The sequence below is a fragment of the Rhinopithecus roxellana genome, chromosome 11, assembly GCF_007565055.1.
Source record: "Rhinopithecus roxellana isolate Shanxi Qingling chromosome 11, ASM756505v1, whole genome shotgun sequence".
NCBI lineage: Eukaryota > Metazoa > Chordata > Mammalia > Primates > Cercopithecidae > Rhinopithecus > Rhinopithecus roxellana.
Window position 1 is genome coordinate 136500419 of NC_044559.1, and position 15262 is coordinate 136515680.

The 15262-nt window shown below is 50.2% G+C and overlaps 1 protein-coding gene across 2 annotated transcripts in view; it reads right to left on the reverse strand.

Annotated features, from left to right (window-relative positions):
• The window catches only part of HKDC1 (hexokinase domain containing 1), a 48770-nt gene that overhangs the window by 32661 nt on the left and 847 nt on the right, over positions 1–15262 (reverse strand). For both annotated transcript variants that reach the window (XM_010362818.2, XM_030940769.1), the window contains exons 2-4: positions 8615–8777; positions 2546–2694; positions 2325–2444 (exon numbers count right to left, since the gene is read on the reverse strand). In XM_010362818.2, coding sequence (XP_010361120.1) covers positions 2325–2444; positions 2546–2694; positions 8615–8777 — 432 coding nt within the window. The remainder of the gene's footprint in view (positions 1–2324; positions 2445–2545; positions 2695–8614; positions 8778–15262) is intronic.

A 15262-nucleotide genomic window follows, 5' to 3' on the forward strand; every position in this document is an offset into this window, starting at 1 on the left:
AAGGATGTTGGTGGGTATTCAACACAGATAAATGACAAAATCCTGGATGGGTAAACCATACGTTCACACCCTCCGCTGCCAAGCTATCAAGAAAGCATGTGTGTTAAATTCTCAAAGTTGAATGAATTCTCACAGAGCTTGAGAATTTTCTTCCTTCTTCCTGGATTCTCTGTTTCAGAGCTCTCGAATAAGAGCAGCTGGCACACTCTCATTCCACCACCCACACTACAGGATCCAGCCAGGGCCCTGATTCCCGAACCCCTGACACACACGTCTACTCACTCCTGGGACCTCTCTCTGCCAGCCAGCTCCACTTGGCCTCACCCAAACATTCCCTGGAAACTTTTTTGTATGTTTTCTTGTTGTTGTTTTTTGTTTGTTTGTGACAGTCTCGCGCTGTCACCCAGGCTGGAATGCAGTGGCGTGATTTCAGCTCACCACAACTTCCACCTCCTGGGTTCAAGCGATTCTCCTGCCTCAGCCTCCTGAATAGCTGGGATTACAGAAGCCCGCCACCAGACCCAGCTGATTTTTGTATTTTTAATAGAGACGGGGTTTCACCATGTTGGCCAGGCTGGTCTTGAACTCTTGATGTCAGGTGATCCACCCCCCTCGGCCTCCCAAAGTGCTGGGATTATAGGCATGAGCCACTGCACCTGGCTGCTTGTTTTAGAGATAGAGTCTCGCTTTGTGGCCTATGCTGCTGGAGTGCAGTGGAGAGATCACAGCCCACTGCAGCCTGGACCTCCCGGGCTCAAGTAATCCTCCCACCTCAGCCTCCCAGAGTGCTGGGATTATAGGCATAAGCCACCATGTCCGGCCTCTGGAAACTTCTTTATATTATTTTCTCAATCCTTTCTTTATAAAAGAATGAAAAAGTAAAACCCAGCCTGTCCCGTGTACAGATGATGGCAAATTCCCACGATGGAATCAAATAAATGATTGACACCTTTCAACTGTGAGATAGTTATCAAGCACCTATTAAACACAACACATTGTGAGAGACCTTGGCGGGGAAGGTCTGTGCCCTCGGCAGGCACTACTTGCCCTCCAAAAACCTCTGTTGAATTTAGGGATAAGATACAAAAGCACAGAGACAAGTAATCCAGGGACAGTCACCACAGCCTAGCAGCTACTGTGTAAGGCCCAACCACAGTGTTGGACGCTTTACAAATGCTTTGCCTAAGCTTCACCTCAGCCCAACAAGCAGATATTATTATCTGCTTTACAAATGAGAAAACAAGGCGGGACACAATGGCCCATGCCTGTAATCCCAATGCTTTGGGAGGCAGAGGCAGGCAGATCAAACCCAGGAGTTTGAGACCAGCCTGGGCAATATAGTGAGACCTCATCTCCACAAAAAAAATAAAAATAAATAAAATTTTCTCAAAGAGCAAACAAGAGGCTCATGAAATTAAGGAACTGGTCCAAGGGGACACAATTTGTACTGAACCATGATTCGCAGCCATGTGTGTGGACCGTGGAAGCTCATTCCCTTTCACTATTCCACACCAATAAGTGACTCAAGCCAACAATATCAAGCACATCCCAAGGAGGCCCATGTGACTGTCAACTGGGCATCATAACCAGAAGGGCCAGGAGGAGATTGATCAGCGTCCCCAACCCAGACAGGAGTGGCCCGGGGAGACTAGACTCTTCACAGAACGTCCCCTTATTTGCTGTCTTTATGCACATAAGATCGGGTTAGCTTCCTCCTGCTTACAGATTGAAAACTGAGACACACAGAGATGAGTTACCAGGAACCCCCGCCTGGCAGGTGGCACAGCTGAGACTGTGTACTCCAGGCTCTGTGTCTGCTCCAGGACATTCTCACTCCAGTGTCCCCATTCTAATCCTCCTCCTGAGGGCTCATGACAGGGACAGAGTCCCCAGCCTTCCCACGCTTCTTCTAGTTGGCTATGTCAGTGGTCCTAAGTGCAGGCCTCAGGCAGCATCACATCTCCTGGGAACCTGTCAGGGAGGCGAATTTAGGGCCTCCTTGCAGAAACACCGATTCCAGTAGGCCCAGCAGTCTGTGCTTAAAACAAGCCCTCCAAGGAATTCCTCACACCAAGGTTTCAGAGCTACTGAAAAGCATTCCACTTTCCCGAGCTGTGCCCACGTTAATCATAAAATCAAGGCCACTGCGTTAACAAGCTCTCTGCCTCACACTGACGCCTCATCAAGAACAAAAAGAAAAGAAAAAGACAAACAAGAAAGCTCCTGCTGTTCTCTCCTGTGCACAGCCTGACTCCCGCCCGTAAACACATTCCGCAAGCCCCAGTTCCTGCACAGCTGCTTCCCTCCGCGGGCTCTGGCCTTACCTCTTCCAGTTTAGTCTGTCGGCAGGGGAAAGAAAAAGTTAGGCCAAGGGGCAATTTCTTATGCTTTAAATCTTTGGTCTTCATGAAATCTGCCAGACAGTCTGCTACATATTCAAACAGCTGCAGAGAAGAGAAAGCAAAGGACATGGGCTAAGGTGTGGTTTCCCCACACACAGATGCCACCGCCTTCCCTGCTGTCACAGGAGCCACCTGCCAGGTACCTCTGTGCCGTTCCCACGGATGATTTCATTGGGCGTTGGGTAGAACTGACTCTCCATCTGCACGTGTCGCTTCCCTTCTTCAGCGACTTGCACCTTCAGCACTCGAAACTTGGACCCTCCGAGATCCAGGGAAAGGAACTCCCCATTTTCTGTTAAGAAACAAATTCAGTTTCCATTTATTGAGGGTCTACTACAGATATGGCAAGCTCTGCATTACAGGCTGGACATATAATCAACGTCATCAAATCTTACAACCACTAGGTATCATTATGCCCTCTAGCCAAGGCTGAGGACTATGGCCATTTCTCAGAGCCCTCGAGGTAAGGCGCAGAGCTGAGATGTGAACTAAATCTGCCTGACTCTGCAGCCCGAGCCCAACCCACTGGCTCATGCTGCAGGAAGGCGCATTTCAGCTGGAGAAGGCCAGTGTGAGCACAGTCCTTGCAGGTGGTATGAAAGGTGGCCTCAACGGTGGAGCCCATCCTGGGATGCCATCACCAGGAAGACAGCTGGTACTCCCAGCCTGGGGAAACTCGGATAAAGGTATGAGGGGAAGACAGGGTGTGCAGCGAGGAGCAGACAGCCGCCTGCAGCCGATGATCCTATGGGCAGAGGGAAAACACTCCTGGAGGGGAGAGGAGACAGGGACCAAACGACGGCCCTTGAGGTGCCAAGGATGCTGAAATTTTTAGGCCAGAGCCACTCCAAAAGGAGAAATTGGAACACGACCCAGCCCAGCCCAAGACAGATGCCATTAATTGAAAGGTGGAGGCTGGGCACCGTGGCTCATGCCTGTAATCCCAGCATTTTGGGAGGCCGAGGCGGGGAGATCACCTGAGGTCAGCAGTTCAAGAACAGCCTGACCAACATGGTGATGCTGCTGCTGTTGCTGGTCTATAGACCATAGTTAGAGTAGCAAAGGCGCAGCCAGCTCGATTTTTTTGTTTTTGTTGAGACATCTGGAAATTCTTACCTTCCCAGATCAGCCGCAAAGGAGCTGATGGAGCCGTTTATTATTCGGTGAGGGAATTCAGGGAGTTAATCCTGTGCAACTTTTATTAGTATTTATTATGCACCAAGCAAGACGGTTCTCCCAGATGCTGTCTTGCTGTGTAGGAAGTAGGGTAGATCACACAATCTATGTCCACACATTTACTGAGCATCTACTCTGTGCTGAGTAACACGAGTCAGGTGCTAGGGATGTACAGATGAAAGACGATGTGCTCCCTGGGAAATTGATCCGAAATACAGGCACATAAATCAGCCATTTCCATATAGTAGGACCAGTGCTTAGATTGTGAGAGGCACAGGGAGAGTTACCCAGATCAAAGCTGAGAGTCAAAGGCAGTTGGCTCTCCAGGGAGGGGACACAGAGCTGAGTGTTGAAGGGTGAGCAGGAGTCCGGCTGCCAGGCTGCGGGGAGCGGGGGTTCCCAGGGGGAGGAACCACGGGCAAAGGAATGAGAGAGCATCCGATAGGAGTGAGTGTGCTTTTGCCAAAGGAGGGCAGCTGTCACAGAAATGAGGTTGGAAAGTGGTTCTTGGGTTAAATTTGGAGGGATTTGGAAAAGCTATCCCACCCCAAGGATCTCAGGCTTTATCTGGAAGGTGAAAGGGAGCCAGCAGAAAGATTTTAAGCTAGAGAATGCCAAGATCTGAGATTTTGGGGACAAAGGCCTCTGACATCAACCAGAATAGACTGAGGGTTTAACAAAAGAAGAGGCTGCTGTGCTGCCATCGGACGGGAGGGGGTGTGCTGAGACCTGGCCAGCGTCGGTGCGGAAACATCCCACTCCCAGCACCCGCACGGCGATCACTATCAAACACCTCACTCCAACAGTGGCTTGAGGTGCCATTTCATGGAAGCCACATGGTGTGACCCCTTCTGTCTCTGACCCCAGAAAGAAGGAACCAGTGGACCCTGGGAGAGCGATGACCTGCCCAGGCAACAGTGGTCTGTGGGACCTCGGGGTCTTCACAGACATCAAGAAAACATCCCCAGCCAGGCACGGTGGCTCACACCTGTAGTTCCAGAACTTTGGGAGGCCCAGGCAGGAGAATTAATCCCTTGAGGCCAAGAGTTCAAGACCAGTCTGGTCAACATGGTAAAACCCTGTCTGTACAAAACAAAAGACAAAAAGTCAGCTGGGTGTAGTGCCATGCACCTGTACTCCCAGTTACTTGGGAGGCTGAAGCAGGAGGATCACTTGAGCCTACGAGGTCAAGGCTGCAGTGATCTATGATGGCTCCACTGCACTCCAGGTTGGGCGATGGAGGGAGACCTTGTTTCTGAAAAGAAAGTGAAAGAAAAACAGCATCCCAAGTGGGGTAGATTCCTTTGGCCAATCTGCCTGCTCCAGAGGACCCTCCATGACCTGCCTTGGACACCAATGGTTGGTTCCCATCTCCTAAGTCACTGCGGGGGCTCAAGCCTTCACTCCCTCCCCTTCCCCAGTGCAGAGTCTCCCAAAGACGCACGGTGGCTGAATGTGGAGATTCCTGCAGATTCAGAGTCCCCAAGGGGAGGGACTGGGAAAGTGTGTATTAGGAAACGCTCCAGGTTCCAGGCTGACGACCTCAGGGCTCCAGGGCTCACCCCCAAGGCCTATGTGGCCTTGGAGGCTGACTGGAGGCTAAGGTCTGGAACAGAGCCAGCAGGGGTCAAGCCAAAGAATCACCATCACCCTCACTCTTCCCATGCCCCTTCCATGACTGGCAGAGAAGGCTCCAGTATGAACACAGCACTTTCAAGGCACTTGATCCTGTCAGAACAGACCACTGTAGCCCCCTGACCAAAAGGCTGGGTGGTAACTAGGGCTCAAACAGGTAACTCCCTCATAGGTAGGTCCTGATGAGAGTAGGCAAACTCAGGACTTCTCTGGAAACTGCATACATTTCTGAGACAGACGCCATAAGGAATCAGGAGAGTTTTTTGTTGTTGTTGTTTGTTTTGTTTTTGAGAAGGAGTCTCACTCGGTCGCCCAGGCTGGAGTGCAGTGGCGCGATCTCAGCTCACTGCAAACTCTGCCTCCCCAGTTCATGCCATTCTCCTGCCTCAGCCTCCCATGTAGCTGGGACTACAGGCGCCCGCCACCACGCCTGGCTAATTTTTTGTCTTTTTAGTAGAGACAGGGTTTCACTGTGTTAGCCAGGATGGTCTCAATCTCCTGAACTTGTGATTTGCCCACCTCATGCCTCCCAGAGTGCTGGGATTACAGGCGTGAGCCACCATGCCCAGCAAGTTTTGTTTTTTGTTGGTAATCATGAAATTATATTACCAGCTCACAAGAGCTATGGAGGACTTGGGACAAGATTTTAGAGATTTTAAAGCATGCCATCCACATGATCTCATTAAATCCTGACAATCATATACGGTGCCGGGATTTACCAAGAACACCTGGCTTATTAAGAACGCTGGACCCAGGGACCTCAGCACAACAGAATCACTGGCGAGATGCTTTGTGTGGTGAGAGGCTCTGCGGAGACGGGGATGGGGAGCTGGGCATCTTCCTGGCTAAGGAAGAGAGAGTTTCTATGACTTAGTTACTTTCACTTCTGAACCTTCAGAAGCAGCTAGGGCCGGGAGGACACCGCCTGTCCCGGAGCCTCTAGACCCTCAAAGGCCACCTTCCCTTGCTTCTGGGGACACACCTTGTCCGTATCTGGAGGAGAGGCCGCAGTCCAGAAAGCCAGGCGGACTTAGCCCTGGTGCTCCCCACATGACTCAGGTGCTTCCTCCCAGAGGCCCCAGGTGCCCTGTCAAGGACACGTTCCAGCACTGTCGTCAAGCTGTGGCAAGGACAGAGCCAAGATTTCAAAGTAGGGCTGTCTCTCTCCGAAGCTCACGTCCCTCCAGGACAGGGCACTGTCCACCCCAAGCACCTACCCACAAGTGAGGGCACAGGGCCTTTCCCAGTGCAGTGTCCCAGGGCCTCTCAACCAGCAGAGCCAAGCTACCTTGATCCAGGCATTGCTCCAGAGAGGTCCAGAACGCAGCTAATTCCATCAAAGCCGCCTGAGAGCTCCCAAACCTCAGTCCCTGCTCTTGCCACACAAAGCATCTGGCCAGTGATTCTGTTGTGCTGAGGTCCCTGGGCCCAGAGGTCCCTCGTCCCTTGGGGCAAGAGCCCCAAGGCTCTTTCACGAACTCGGTTTGGGCACTGGGACCCTGACACGCGAGAAACCCCTTGATCCTTGGTGGTTCTGTCTGAACAGGGTTGTCACAGGAAATATGTGGCTCAGCGAGTCTCTAGCACCCCATGACCGCAGTGGTTACTCAGTAAATGGCAGCCCTCTTTCTTTCTCTTTCTTCCTTTCTTCCTTCCTTCCTTCCTTCCTTCCTTCCTTCCTTCCTTCCTTCCTTCCTTCCTTCCTTCCTTCCTTCCTTCCTTCCTTTCTTTCTTTCTTTCTTTCTTTCTTTCTTTCTCTCTCTCTTTCTTTCCTCTCTTTCTCTCTTTTCTTTCCTCTCTTTCTCTCTTTCTTTTTTCTTTCTTTTTTGATGGAGTCTCGCTGTGTCACCCAGGCTGGAGTGCAGTGGTGCAACCTCGGCTGATTGCAACCTCCGCCTTCCAGATTCAAGCGATTCTCCTGCCTCAGCCGACCGAGTAACTGGGATTACAGGTGCATGCCATCACACCTGGCTAATTGTTGTATTTTTAGTACAGGTGGGGTTTCACCATGTTGGCCAGGCTGGTCTCGAGCTTCTGACCTCAAGCGATCTGCCCTCCTCAGCCTCCCAAAGTGCTGGGATTATAGGCCTTGAGCCACCGCACCTGGCCAGTAGCAGCCCTTTTCCCTCTTATGGCTTCATCCAGAGGCTGAGAATGGAAGAGTTGGATTGGACCTCATAGATCCTCTCTAGAGAGTTCTAGGCCATTGTAGGCAAAACAATGTCCACCCCACCCCTCCACAAAGATGCTCATATCCTAATCCCCAGATCCTGTGAATATCTGAGGGTGCAAGGCAAAAGGGAATTAAGGTTGCAGATGGGATCAAAACTGCTCATCAGCTGACCTTGAGGTTGGGAGATTATCCAGGATTATCTAAGCATGACTAATGTGATCACAGGATCTTTAAATGTTGAAAGGAGGCAGAAGGTCAGGTCAGAGAGGGACCTGAAGAGGCTACACTGCTGGCTTTGAGAACAGAAAGGGGCATGCCTCAAGGATGCAGGTGGCCTCTCGAAGCTGGAAAAGTCAAGGAAACGGATTCTCCCCTCAAGCTTCCAGAAGGAACGCAGCCCTGCCGACACCTGAATTTTAGCCCAGTGAGACCCATTGCAAACTTCCGTCCACCAGAACTGTCAGAGAATATATTTGATTGCTTTCAGCCACTGGGATTGTGGTAATACATCACAGCAGCCATAGGAAACAGATACATGGGCCATTTCTCATTCTACAGATGGGCAAACTGAGGCTAAACACTTGCCTTGGGTCACTGAGAGTGACAGAGCTGGGCCTCAGACCCAGGTTTGTTGAATTATCATTGAATATGATTTCCACTACATCATTCTTGCTTCCATTACTCATACTCTATGGCCTAGAATTTAGATACCTAGGAGCCAGCGCCATTTATTACTCATTCGACAAATATATCAGGGCCTGGCATGCACCCAGCACTCTACTAGGTGCTGGGAACACTGTGGTGAGTGAGACCTTGGACCCATGGATTGAGTGGTTAATTTGGTGGAGACTCAGAGTGGGGGACACTGCAAAGTGACAAGTGCCCTGACAAGCACCCAGCCCAGCACGAGATACTTCCTAGATGGAGGCAAGGACCGCGACGCTGAGATGGAAAAGCCATGTTGATGCTCACCAGGGAAGAACACGGAGATGCTCCGGGAGGAGAGGGAGCAGATGTGTGAGACCACGATGGGCAGAGAAGCCAAGGTGCCTTGGGGCTGCAGAACCAGGAGGGATTCAGCAGGACTGAAGCACAGAGGGGTGGGGAGGGCGGGACGGCAGAGAGAGGGCTAGAGAGAGAAGCCAAGGTACGGGGCAAATCTTAGGTACTTTAGATACCCATCAGCCAAGAGGAGCCGGGGACCCTGGCAGCGGACGACTGCACTCACCGGAACCATCAGGAATGGCCCTGACGAAGGTGGGCAGCATCTTCACCGCGGCCGTGGGGTTGGTGTCCTTCGCCAAGCCCTTCTCCATCTCGGCCCGGAACCGCCTCATGATGTCCAAAAGGGTGTCATCGGAGAGCCGCATGTGATACAGGAACCTGTCCACCTGGAACAGACACCGCCACCAGGGGGCGCTGCTAGGGGCCCTCGCCCTCCACCCGAGGCCGAAACCCCGACATCCCTCAGCAAGCTGCGTTCCTGACTCCGGGGACAGCATCGAGAAGTGGATTCCCAAAGGCTCCCTATCTGACCCCTCATCAGGCAGAGGACAGGGAAGGGAGTTGGGAAAGCAGAATGGAACCGAAGGCTGAGAAGGTGTGGAGTCACTCCTCTGAAGGGCAGACTCCGAGGAGAAAATGATTCCCCCATTATTCGGATGAGACAAGGGAGAGGCAGAAACTGAGAAGGATTCAGGGTTTCCGATTCCCAGTTCAGGGCCCTCATCAGTGTCCCATTCCTCTCCACCGAAAAAGGCCAGCTAGAGCTTGAATCGTAGATTCCTAAACATGGAAGCTTTCTTTCATCCAATGATGATCACAGATATAGCCAAACAGGTTTCTCTTTGTTTATTGGCTGCTAGGAAGCTCAGAACTAAATTCAGTTTCCAAAAGCAATGTCTAAAATCTAGTCCTTTAAATCCCCCCCCCCCCCCCCCCCCGCCTTTTTTTGGAGACAGAGTCTCACTCTATTGCCCAGGCTGGAGTGCAGTGGTGAGATCTCGGCTCACTGCAACCTCCACCTCCCAGGTTCAAGCGATCCTCCTGCCTCAGCCTTCTGAGTAGCTGGTATTACAGGCAGGTGCCACCACATCCGACTACTTTTTTTTTTTTTTTTTTTTTGTATTTTTAGTAGAGATGGGGTTTCACTATGCTGGCCAGGCTGGTCTTGAACTCCTGACCTCAAGTGATCCACACGCCTGGGCCTCCTGAAGTGCTGGGATTACAGGCATGAGCCACCTCACCCAGCCATAAATGTCTATTTTGGTTTAACTGAGTTGTTCTAGTTAAGATAAAGCTGAATTTTAAAGTCAGCTCAAATTGCTATTGATAATGAGTGGATCTCACTCATGTAACCAGGGAACAGGGACAGAAGACCATACCCAAAGGAGGGAAGTTATACAAATCACTATGGCTATACTCAGTCCTCTTGACAGTAATAAGTCACATCAGGGATGGCAGCAAAGCTTCCTCCCTCACACTAATTAACACTAATCAATTGGTGCTGGCAGTCTGGAACCCCAGGCTCACTGGGATGGATTACTGATGGGGGCAGGAGGAGAGACAGGAGCATATGTGCCCCATCCTTGCCAGCCTTGTTTCTATACTGAGCACTCTCCACCCTCCAGGTGACACAAGGCTCTATCCTGGCACATTCCTGGTGAAAGGGCATTTTATCCAGGGTGAAGAACACGTGCTACTGTCTGCAAAGTGCGTCCATGTATGTCACCTATTCTCATCGCCACAGCATCCCTTTGAGGCAGCCACATAAGGCCAAAGTTCTTGTCCCCAAGTGAGAGGTGAGGGGAGAGGGCTGCAGAGCTGTGGCTATGTGGGACTGTAACATAGTCTCCAGATCCCTCACCCCCATGGCCTGGCTTTGGCTCACAGCTCTGTGGGGGGTGCATAAGCCTGACAGACAAATTACACCAAATGCACAGGGCTCACATTACCTTCAGGCTGGGACAGGGCCCCGGCCATCCGCCAGGCCTCAGAGGCTAGGACCCAGCTCAGTCCCGTGACAATGAAAGGACCCAAGACACTGAAATGGTCCCACGGCTCCAGGGACTCGGGGGCCAGAGAAAGATCAGAAAATCATCAGACAGCCATTAGCAAAAAAGGACAATTGAGCTTTCAGCATATTTGAGAAAACAGGATGGAACCAGGTCAGGCTTCATTAAGGACTTCCTGCTCCCCTAAGGCTATTTATGACTAATTGGTTGGCACAGCCGCACACAAACCAAGAAAACTGGATGCAAAGGACGTGACCCAAGTAACTGGGGTTGGGGAAGGGTGGGACGCTCTATGTGGGAACCGAACTTGATTCTTTCCTACCCAAAGGGCCCTCACACAGTGCCCCTGAACCTACTGATCATTTTTGCTTAGCCTGAGAGTATTAAAAACTCCAGGCATCCATACAATATTATCTCTTCTGTGTAAGTCCTGTTTTTTGAGGCCCAGTTGGGGTCATTTGCGACTGGGGCTTAACAGGGTCATCGAGCACTTGGTTTGCTGCTGCTCTTTCAGTAAGTTAAGGTTATGACCGAAAGAATGTCAACTCAGTAACAGTTTCTTGTTGATTTTCTGTATCTCCCACAGCACCAGGAACAGTTTTTAGAAGGGAAAAGTGAAACATATGGTGGGACAAAAAGCACCTATTTCCAATCCAAACAAGTCATGTGGGGCATGTGGGGTATGTATAACCAGGGACACGCGTCCCAGGCACTAAGGGAAAGTACCGGGGCTGCAGAAAACCAAGCCCACTTTTGGAGAGACGCACAAACCATCATGAGACATATCTTCTAAGCAAGAAAGCCAACCAGCAGTGCGTTTCACTTAGAAAGAGCAAATTCAAACATTCAAGACTCAGAGCTGCTGAATTACAGAAGGTGGGAGCTGGAGGGGTCTTAGAGGTCATCTAGTCCAAAGGTCTCACATTATGAATCGAGAGTCATAAAAAGATTCCGCTCTTTGACCCAGGGCTTTCATTTCCGGAACCTATTCTCAGGAAATAATCCTGACTATGGAGAACCATAAATCTCTACCAAGGCCAGGTGCAGTGGCTCACACCTGTAATCCCAGCACTTTGGGAGGCCGAGGTGAGTGGATCACCTGAGGTCAGGAGGTCGAGACCAGCCTGGTCAAGCTGGTGAAACTCTGTCTCAACTAAAAATACAAAAATTATCCAGGCATGGTGGCTGGCACCTGTAATCCCGGCTACTTGGGAGGCTGAGGCAGGAGAATCACTTGAACCCAGGAGGCAGAGGTTGCTACTTGGGAGGCTGAGGCAGGAGAATCACTTGAACCCAGGAGGCAGAGGTTGCAGTGAGCCAAGATCGCACCATTGCACTCCAGCCTGGGTGACAGAGCGAGACTCTGTCTCAAAAAAAAAAAAAAAAAAAAAAAAAAAAAAAAAAAAAAAAAAACCTCTACCAAGGTTTATCATAACAATACTTTTATTTTATTTTATTTTTGAGACAGGGTCTTGCTCTGTCGCCCAGGCTGGAGTGCAATGGTGCAATCACAGCTCATTACAACCTCAACCTCCCGGGCTCAAGTGATCCTGCCACCTCAGCCTCCCAAGTAGCTGGGACTACAGGCATCTGCCACCATGCCCAGCTAATTTTTGTATTTTTTGTAGAGACAGGTCTCTCTGTGTTACCCAGGCTGCTGTCGAGCTCCTGGAGGCAAGTGATCATCCTGCCTCAGCCTCCCAACGTGCTGGGATTACAGGCATGAGCCACCTCATCCAGCCTAATATTTTAATTATTAAAAATGTTTTTGAAAGTATCCAAATGTGGCCGGGCGCAGTGGCTCACGCCTGTAATCCCAGCACTTTGGGAGGCCGAGACGGGCAGATCACGAGGTCAGGAGATCGAGACCATCCTGGCTAACACGGTGAAACTCCGTCTTTACTAAAAATACAAAAAATTAGCTGGGTGTAGTGGCGGGCGCCTGTAGTCCCAGCTACTCAGGAGGCTGAGGCAGGAGAATGGTGTGAGCCCGGGAGGCGGAGCTTGCAGTGAGCCGAGATTGCGCCACTGCGCTCCAGCCTGGGCGACAGAGCGAGACTCCGTCTCAAAAAAAAAAAAAAAAAAAGAAAGTATCCAAATGTCCAACAAGAGGGAAGAGGGAAAAGGTTAAATACATTACGGCATATTCACTTGATTGGATATTAGGAAGACATTGCAATGATAATTATGATGATAATGAAGCAATCTACATAAGTGGTTACACTACAACAGTAAGTGAGGGAAGCAGTTCAGAACTGTATGTAACTTATAAACATAACTAAAAACATACAGGATGAAGAAAAACTAGGAAGGCTTCCACCCAGAAAATAGCAAATATGAAACTGTTTGAGATTAGAAGTAAATTAAAGGTGGAATTATAAGTAACATTTCCACTTTTTGTAATGTTGACATACAGAGCTGTAAAAAATACACATTGAAAACCTCCCAGTTGTCCTATGGATGAACAATCTGCAGGTCAGCGACCAGGTCTGGCCTGGTGCTATCAATAGGTCAAATAATGTCAATATATTGAATTGGGAAAGAATCTGTCAGAGTGGTTTCTATGTTCCTTTGTTCATTTTGTTTTATTTTTGTTTCCACGCTGGTATGGGAGATTTTTAGAAATTGTTCCAGGGTCTCAGTAGTAACCCTTGCAGGCAAGTCTGGCCCAGGATCTGGACAATTCTAGAGGCAGGAAGCACAGAGACAAAGAAGGGGACTCACCGCCCGACCGCAGAGAAAAGAGCTGTGCCTTTTGACCGGGTGTGTTTTCACCCTGTGTTGGGAGGAGTGTTCTCAGAACCATGACTCAGCCCAGCAGCCATAAACCAGCCTCCCCCACTACCCAGGAGACTTCCTGGGGCACTTGCTTAAGGTGGCTGTAAAAGTGCTTCCAACTTTCTCACCTCCCACGGGGAGAGGGAGGTCAGCTCCAGGCACTGAAAAAGGCTGACTGTCCTTCCAGAAGAAACTGGAGCCCGTCAGCAGAGGCTGCATTTCCCATCACAGGCTGCTCCTGAGCCTGCACCTGGGCTTGTGGACAGACATGGCCCGCCTGATCTAGGGTACAAAAGGTGAACCAACACAAAGGGGCCCAAGGAAATGAAATAAGTTTGCAGAATCAAAGGTTTCAGGGTTCCAAAGATTCCCCCTTGGGGGTGGGAGAGACACCGTGCAAGTTGTATCTTTCTTTACTAAGCAGGTAACAAAAGAAAGTGGATTCCTAGACAGCACCTCCTTAAGTAGCCAGTAGAGGGCTCTGTGAATCTAATCAACACTTGATTGCTTTACCTTGTTTTTAAATTTGCTACCACCTCTAACTCAACTCTCTAATGAATAGAATTTAGCGGGAGTTTAGCCCACCAAGTACCTGAGGGCTATAAGGGGCCACACTTCCTCTCTCTCTCTGTCTCTCTCTCTGTCTTGTTTTGTTTTTGTTTTGTTTTGTTTTGTTTTGTTTTGAGAGGGAGTCTCATTCTGTTGCCCAGGCTGGGGTGCAATGGCACGATCTCAGCTCACTGCAACCTCTGCCTCCCGGATTCAAGCGATTCTCCTGCCTCAGCCTCCCGAGTAGCTGGGACTACAGGCACACTCCACCACGCCTGGCTTATTTTTGAATTTTTTAGTAGACACAGGGTTTTACCATGTTGGCCAGGCTGGTCTCGACCTCCTGACTTCAGGTGATCCATCCACCTCAGCCTCCCAAAGTGCTGGGATTATAGGCATGAGCCACCATGCTTGGCCTTCTTTTTTTCTTTTCTTTCCTTTTTTTTCAGACAGGGTCTCACTCTGTCACCCAGGCTGGAGTGCAGTAGCGCAATCTCCCGGACTCAAGCCATCCTCCCACCACAGCCTCTCGAGTAGTTGGGACTGTAGGCATGCAGCACCACGCCTGGCTAATTTTTACATGTTTTGTAGAGATGGGGTTTCTCCATGTTGCCCAGGCTGGTCTCAAACTCCTGGCCTCAAGTTTGAGATGAGATCTGCTCATCTCAGCCTCCCAGAGTATGGAGATGACAGCCGTGAGCCACAGCGCCCGGGCTCCTTGCTCATTTTGAAAAGCAGGAGGGCATCATGGCACAGCAGAAAGAGCACTGAAGGAAGAGTCAGCCAACTTGGGCTTAATCCTCATTCCATCCTAAATACTTGGTGACCTTGGCTAAGTCCTCCTGCTAGGAGGACTTCTGTCATCTGAACACTGAGAGATGCTTTTTGCCCAGGGCCCTGACAGCCAGCTGGTGTGGCCAGAGTAGCAGACTGGGCTCATTTTAGCTCCCTGGAAAGAACCCTGGTTCCCTCCCGTTGACCCTTGGCAACCTTTAACCAGCCCACTTTGCAATGAATTTAGTAGACAAGTTCCCTGAGCAAAGTGACAAAATAATGCACACCATGAATAGTGGTGTGGCAAATAGCAGGTGCCAATAATAGATATTTCAGTTACTGTCTATTACAACTCACACCCTCTTGCTGCCCACATTTATATGCTTTCAAATACATGAATAAACAGATCTGCCCAACAGCTTTTTTTTTTTTTTTTTTTTTTTTGAGATGAAGTCTCGCTCTTGTCCCCTAGGCTGAAGAGCAGTGGCACGATATCGGCTCACTGCAACCTCCACCTCCCGGGTTCAAGCGATTCTCCTGCCTCAGTCTCCTGTGTAGCTGGGATTACAGGCGCCTGCCACCACACCCGGCTAATTTTTGTATTTTTAGTTGAGACGGGGTTTCACCATGTTGGCCAGGCTGGTCTCAAACTCCTGACCTCAGGTGATCCGCCCACCTCGGCCTCCCAAAGTGCTGGGATGACAGGCTTGAGCCACTGGCCCAGCCTTCTGCCCCAACAGTTCTTAAAACTTCTTTGAAAA